The 7,751-nt window shown below is 41.6% G+C and overlaps 1 protein-coding gene across 2 annotated transcripts in view; it reads right to left on the bottom strand.

Moving 5' to 3' along the window:
* The window catches only part of Cep76 (centrosomal protein 76), a 29,165-nt gene that overhangs the window by 1,740 nt on the left and 19,674 nt on the right, over positions 1-7,751 (bottom strand). Inside the window, exons 10-12 of one of the 2 annotated variants that reach the window (XM_031365942.1) lie at positions 6,896-7,229; positions 5,627-5,844; positions 5,348-5,463 (exon numbers count right to left, since the gene is read on the bottom strand). In XM_031365942.1, coding sequence (XP_031221802.1) covers positions 5,348-5,463; positions 5,627-5,844; positions 6,896-7,229 — 668 coding nt within the window. Of the gene's footprint in view, positions 1-5,080; positions 5,464-5,626; positions 5,845-6,895; positions 7,230-7,751 lie in introns of those variants that run through there. The other variant, XM_031365941.1, reaches the window with a different exon arrangement.

Here is a 7,751-nt window from a genome sequence, read left to right on the forward strand (position 1 = left end):
ACTCAGAAATCCGCCTGCCTCTGCCTCCCAAGTGCTGGGATTAAAGGTGTACGCCACCACCGCCCGGCTCAGAAAATACTTTTTATAAAGGATGTGGGACTAGGAATATAGCTCAGGAGTGAGCACTTGTCAGATTACAGAACATTTACTTAACAAAATAGAAGAAGTCATGTAGGAAAAGAAAAAAAGGGGTGATGGAGAAAAAAGGTAGAACATGGTGGCTCACTTATGTAATCCCACACTGGTGAAGCTAATCAGGTAGAGTTCAAGTCTGAGAGCAATCTGGGCTGCACAGTAAGCTGAGAAGGGGATATCACAGTGGGGTTCACATGACACAAGTATACCAGGACCTCAAAACAAAGCCAAGGTTCTATAAAACAATAAAGTGGTAAAGGAGGAAGAAGTAAAAATAAAACGGGCACTAGGCAAAAAGAAAGATGGTAGACCTAAATACAACTGCAACAGTGATAACAGATATAATATATAATATAAATAATATAGTATAGAATGAGTAAGAATGTATTTTTTGAAGAGGTTACTGGGAATTTAACACATAGCTTTCCACATGCTAAGCATGTGTTTTACCACTAAGCCTAATGAGAATTTATTTAACAATTCCTTTAAGACACACAACTTTCAAATGGATTTTAAAAAGATTCAATTATATCATCTGCTTAAGACATTATTGACATTCAAAAATGACAGATCATATGAAGGCTTAAGAATGGAAGAGGGTATAATCATGAAAAATGGCATCCACCAAAGCCACCCCCACTTTCCAAGTGACCCCTTAGAATGCCAGTTGATTTTCCCCTCCTACCTGCCCCACCCCAACTACTGAAAATCTGGGTCTAAAATTAATACGGAATTTTCAAGGTACCCAGAATAACTTAAATGATCTCGGGGAAAGAATGAAGTTGTGAACCCCCTTTCCCCAAACAATTATCAAAATGTTTTAGTGTGTGCTAGGCTTGCAGTTCAGCTAGTAGAGTGCTTGCCTAGCATGCAACAGGCTCTAGGTTTGAACTCTGTGGAGAGCTATAATGTGCCTTGCCCTAAGATGGCGCCGGCTCCCGCCTTCCGCTAGCCCGAAAGCGAGCGCTCTCCGAGAATGACATGTCCTTATTTGGCTAAGCTTGCCGATCTGGTTGCTTCCGCACATTGGTGGCCTATCTGCTCTTCCCACGTAGCCTGCAGGGGTTGGTTGGCGCAGGAGTACTTAAGCCTGCGCAGGCTTCCCCCCCCCCCCAAATCCCCCTCTCCGGGGTCAGAAGATTGTTTTAAGAATCCTGAATAAACCTGCTTTAAGAAGAGCTCAAAGGGTCGCGTCCTTCTTGCTGGTCGAGGGGGTCGCGTCAGAACTCCACCACAACATACAACTGGGTGTGGTGGCACACATCTGTATTCCCAGGATTTAGAAGTCAGACGCAAGGATCAAAAACTCAGTCACCCTCAGCTACTAGAGTCAATTTAATGCTAACCTGGCTTATGTGAGACTCTGCCTCAAAAATGTGTCACAAGGGGCTGGTGAGATGGCTCAGCAGGTAAGAGCACTGACTGCTTTTCCGAAGGTCTTGAGTTCAGATCCCAGCAACCACATGGTGGCTCACAACCACCCATAATGAGATCTGACGCCCTCTTCTGGGTGTGTCTGAAGACAGCTACAATGAATTACACTGGAGCGAGGGGGGCCGGAGCGAGCAGGGCTGGCAGAGATCCTGAGTTCAATTCCCAGCAGCCACACACATGATGGCTCATGGCCATCTGTACAGCTACAGTGTACTCATACACATAAAATAAATAAAATAAATCTAAAAAAAAAATGTGTCACAAACTAGGCATGGTGGTACACACCTGTAATCCTAGCCCTTGGGACCAAAGCAAGTTCCAAGCCAGTCTACTTGATGAGTCTCAGACCAACAGGGATACACAAATGAGATTGTTCTTACAACCATGGTACTGACATATAAGAAAGACTCAGGGGGGGAAACCATGTACATCTATGGTCAAATACTTTTTTCCAGGATGATAAGACCAAGGGGGAAACTTAACTATAGATTCGGCAACAGATTCTTCAGTCATGACCATGAACCACAAGAAGAAAAAAAAAAAAGATAATGCTTTTCATAAACATTAAAATCTTTGTACTTCCAAGGACACTCTCATCTGACCTGATGGCACCGCAGGGACGTGGTAAACACTGCAGGCAAGCACGCACACACACATACATAAAAATGATTTTATAAGTCATATATAAAGAACACACCAGCCTGTTGGTGATAGATCAAACAAACCTTTAATCCCGGCACTCGGGAGGCAGAAGCAGGCAGATCTCTGTGAGGTCAAGGCCAGCCTGGTCTACAGAGTGAGTTCCAGGATAGCCAGGGCTACACAGAGGAACTCTGTCTCAAAAAAACAAAAACAAAACCAAACAAAACAAAGCTCCAAAGGAACATTCTGATAGTTGATGTTGACAGGATCTAGGTCACCACCTATGAGACAAACTTTGGGGCAAACCTGCGAGGGATCCTGAGATACTGAGGATCAGTCTCTGGGCAGGCCATTCAGGGATTATCTTGCTTGGAAAGTGGCACCATGCCCTGGGCTTGGGAAACCTCTGTTTCTTGACTGTGGATGGAATATGACCAGCTCTACCACCATGACCGAGTGCAACTCCCAACCGGGAGCCAAAATAAGCCCTTTCCCCCTTAAGTCGCTTTTGTCATGGTACTTTGCAGCAAAAGGTGACTGAGACACAAACACGGAATTATTAGCACACGCGGTCTACTGATTGATGAATTAACTGTCTTCAGTAAACCAACTTTAAAGAATATTAATGCCAGACTCTACTTAAGTGCATAACAAATTTATTGTAGAATTGATAACAAAAGCATGCTGAAATACATGTGCTGCTATATAGGAAGACAGGAGGACCAACCTAGTAACAAAACATCTTTGAGCTCAATACATCCACCTTCTTTGTATATGCCTCAGTTTACCTCAAAAGTTGAAAACGACAAACGATTTTCTATTGCTGGATTTATGTATAATTCTAGTAATAGATTAATTCTCTAAAGTCATGTCAGTCTTATAAGAGATGAAAATGAAGAGGGAGTAATACTTTGGCTTCTAAAAACACATTAAATCATAAATATTCATTGTAATTTTTTTCAAGTTTTATGATATCTAGCTATCTTTAGGGGTTTGTTTGTTTGGTTGGTTGGTTAGTTGGTTGTTTTTGTTTTGTTTTGTTTTGTTTTGTAGACAATGTTTCTCTGCATAGCTCTGGCTGTTCTGGAACTCACTCTATAGTCCAGGCTGGCCTCGAACTCACAGAGAGATGCCTGCCTCTGCCTCCCAAGTACTGGGATTAAAAGTGTATGCAACCACAGGTAGGCATGGTATCTTTAGATTTTAATTTCAAAAAATAATTTTTAGGCCAGTGAGGTGGCTCAGGGGGTGAAGGCACTTCCTTGCTGGCAAGATGGCTGACCTGAGTTCAATCCCCAGAACCCATACAGTGTGAAAGACAGAACCTGCTCCTGACAGCTGGCCTGACTTCTACAAACTCTACGATATATACTCACATGTACAAGCACATGTGTATGCGCGCGTGCGTGCACACATACAAAGTCAATATAAAAAAGTCAGACATCCAAAAAGAAATAAATAAATAAAATCATTTTATTTGCAACAGCAAGTAATGAAAAGAATAAATAATTTGGATAGTGGACTGGCATATACTTATTTCTTAAGACCACTAATGGATAAAGCAACTATACTAAGAAACTGCACACAGAGGCAAGCAAACTTCTGAGTTCTGGGCCAACCAGGGCTTCACAGTTGAGACTACACTGTGGGCGTAGCTCAGTGGTAGTGTTTGCCTAGCATGTAGGGAGCCCTTGATTTAATTCCTAGTATCACCAAAACAAAACAGTCTCTGCACAGAAACACAGAATGGACAGTCAAAATATTTATCATTAGTTACTTACAGAAAGTTGAATTAATTTAGTTTTTAATGCTTACCTTTGCTCTCTTATGTCATTTAAATTTGCTCAATTTAAAATAAACTCACATGCTTTCTCAATGGCCTCTTACGATTCTTTCAATGACACTAATCATATGTAGGCTGATCTGTTTTTTTTTGATTGGGTTTTTTGTTTGTTTGTTTTTTGAGGCAGAGTTTCTCTGTATAGCCCTGGCTGTCCTGGAACTAGTTCTGTAGACCAGGCTGGCCTTGAACTCGAGATCCACCTGTTTCTGCCTCCCTAGTGCTGGAATTAAAAGTGTTCACAACCATAGCCTAGCAATAGGCTGATGTTTTTATCACAACAAAAAATAAAGAACCACCACCATTGTAACAATGACGGGTAATAAGTATTTTCTAAAGTGCTCAATTAATTTTAATAATATTCTTAAATTACTCACATACTGCACATTCATGTGAGATTTGTTATTAAGATTTATGCTTATTGGTTACTACATTCCTTTTGTTGTTGTTGTTGTTTGTGTTTTGGAGTCAGGTTCTCACTCTATAGCCCCGACTGGCCTGAAACTTGCTATGTAGACCAGCTGGACCGTGTGAAATTAAAAGTGTGTGCACCACACCTAGCTCTTTTCTTTCTTTTTTCTTTCTTTCTTTTCTTTTCTGCTTCTTTTTTTTTCTTTTTCTTTTTTTGAGACAGGGTCTCTCTGTGTAGCCCTGGCTATCCTGGAACTCACTCTGTAGACCAGGCTGGCTTCAAACTCAGAAATCCGCCTGCCTCTGCCTCCCAAGTGCTGGGACTACAGGTGTGCGCCACCGCGGCCCGGCACGCTTTTTTCTATTCTTACATCAAAGTTTTCACATAGACTTCTGGAAAGCCTCATATATCCCTAGTATCACACAAAGATGATTTAGCAAAATATATTTTCGTCTATGTAATAAATAAACTATTATGAATTTAATTTCTCCTAATTTGTGTAAAATAATCTTTCCTTTATGAAAAATAATGATCATTTTGATTTAGCTATGGCTTAAACCATTAGACAAATCTCTTTAACTACTTACTAATGTAAAGTAACAGGTCTTTCATTCACATTTAGACTACTGAGTCCCTCAAAACAAAGTCTCATTTATTATTATACACTCAATTCATACTAAATTCAATACAAACTTTTATCCTTATTTTTTAAGTACATACATGATATTTTAAAACATTACCAGTCGGATCTATACAAAACAATGACAACCAAAAAGCTGATTTTAAATTAAGAAACCTTCACACAGCTACTCATATACAATTCTAATAAAACACAGGAATAATTCTTAGGAAATGTTAGTCCTATAATACTGAGCGATATTTACAAGCAAACATGATCCAAACAGCACATGCAGACTCAGGGTAGGTAAACACTCGAACACGAACTGCCAGTCGCACCTGGTCTCCACGACAACAAATTATTTCTTCACAAAAAGGAGACCTATATAAAAACAAGAAAGTAAGGAGAAAGTCACTGTAGAAGCTCCCATGTCTGTAGGTTGTCAAACCTAGCAATTATCAGATTAATTGCTTTCTAGATTCTTAATACAAAAAAAATATATGAATTAACAAATTTTTAAATTATGAATTAATAAAATCCTTACCGAAGACAAGTGGCAAATGCACGCCTTGCATTTCTATAGACAAAATGTATGGGGAAGCCTTTAAATGTGTGCCCGTCAGGGACAGCTCGCCTTATGGCATCCTGAAACTCTTCATTGCCTGCAGATATGCTTGTTGTTCTCTCAAACTCATATGAGGCCAAAGCCGGTGATAACAGATAGGAGAGCTGGTCTTCCCAAACAGTAGTGAGGCCGAGGTCCTGGGATAATTAGAATGTGAAATGTATGAATGTTTTAAAGACCAATTCCATACAAATGTGCTTCTTGCTTTTGGGCAAGGTCTCTGAACATGGCCTAGCTGGGCAAGACTTTTTTTTATTTTTTATTTTTTATTTTTATTTTTTGGTTTTTCAAGACAGGGTTTCTCTGTGTAGCCCTGGCTGTCTTGGAACTCACTCTGTAGACCAAGCTGGCCTCGGACTCAGAAATCCGCCTGCCTCTGCCTCCCAAGTGCTGGGATTAAAGGCGTGTGCCACCACCGCCCGGCTTTAAGAAACATTTATTTTTACTTAATTGTGTATGTGCATGTGTTTGTGTATGTGGGAAGCTGAGTAAGCCAGGAAAGTGTACCAGATCCCCTAGAGCTGGAGCTGCAGGCCGCGCACCAGTGGATATGGGTGCGACAGTCTGAAACCACGTCCTCTAGAGAGGCAAAGTGCCCTCAGCCACTGACCCATCTGTCCAGCCCAGATGGAGCCATTTTCAAGTCTCACAACTGGCTCATGACTTCTGCCACTATAATCTTTATGAAGACTCAATTTTGTTTGCTTAAGTGAACACACTTAAGGAAAAAAAAAAAGGGGGGGATGGATAGTTGGCTCTTGGGTTAAGTGCACTTGTTGCTCTTGCAGAAGACCCAGGTTCAATTTCCAGCATCCACATGGCAGCTTGCTTTTTTTTTTGGGGGGGGGGGTTCGAGACAGGGTTTCTCTGTGTAGTCCTGGAACTCTCACTCTGTAGTCTAGGCTGGCCTCAAACTCAGAAATCTGCCTGCCTCTGCTTCCCAAGTGCTGAGATTAAAGGCGTGCACCACCAACTCCCAGCCTCACATGACAGTTTGTAATTGCAACTCTAGTCCAAGGGGAGCCAGAGCCCTCTTCTGACCTTCAAGGGTATCAGGCACATAAGTGATATACATACCTACCTACAAACAAAATAATCATACACTAAAGTAATAATTCTAAAGGGAAAACTAGAAAAATAAATACCACAAAAGGAGCACGAAGCCACAACTGCTTCTGTGTCAGTTACCTTTCTGTGTTCAGACACCAGAAGCCTTAGCTGCATTTCAATTTCATTGCTCGTGACTGAGGCGTCAATCGTGGAAGCACACAGAGGTGGGAAGGGAGGGAGGGAGGTAGTAGCACCTGGAGCACACACAGACTTAATTGCTTCTTCGCTCATGGGTTTCCACTTGGACTCATCATTCAAATCAAATATGCAGGTCTCTACTGCATCCGAGGGTTGACAGTTTCCCAGGAACATCTGATGATTGAAAACACAACCAATTGTTCGATAGGGGTACAGTGGTTTGGGCTCTTCAGCAAGTGGAGGTCCATCAGGATTAGTAGGCTTGTGGATGTACCTAAAAGAAATGACAGTTTTACACAATCAGAATTTTTAAACTGTAAAGGCTCTCACTTGCTCACACTTTTGCGTGTGCAGGCTGGAAGCTGACACTGTACTCGTGTCTCTAGCACTATCTACATTTTTTTTGAAGATGAGTTCTTTCCCTGAACCCATTTCTCACAGTTCTGGGTAAAGTAGATGGTCACGAATCCCCAGGACCCTCTTGTCTCCCCAGCTCACAGCTTTGGGGGATACAGACACATATATGTCCACACTTAGCTTCTACATGAGTTCTGAAGATGGGAACTCATACTTGCATAGCAAGTGCTCTGCTGAGCCAGCTCCCAACTGCATTACTCTGCTTTATTTATATAGTGCATCTTTAAAAAACAATTTCCAGTCAGGCAGTGGTGGCGCACGCCTTTAATCCCAGTACTTGGAGGCAGAGGCAGGTAGATTTCTGAATTTGAGGCCAGTCTGGTCTACAGAGTGAGTTCCAGGACAGCCATGGCTACATCCTGTCTTTAAAAACCAAAAA

Source organism: Mastomys coucha, unplaced genomic scaffold, assembly GCF_008632895.1.
Source record: "Mastomys coucha isolate ucsf_1 unplaced genomic scaffold, UCSF_Mcou_1 pScaffold13, whole genome shotgun sequence".
Classification (NCBI taxonomy): domain Eukaryota; kingdom Metazoa; phylum Chordata; class Mammalia; order Rodentia; family Muridae; genus Mastomys; species Mastomys coucha.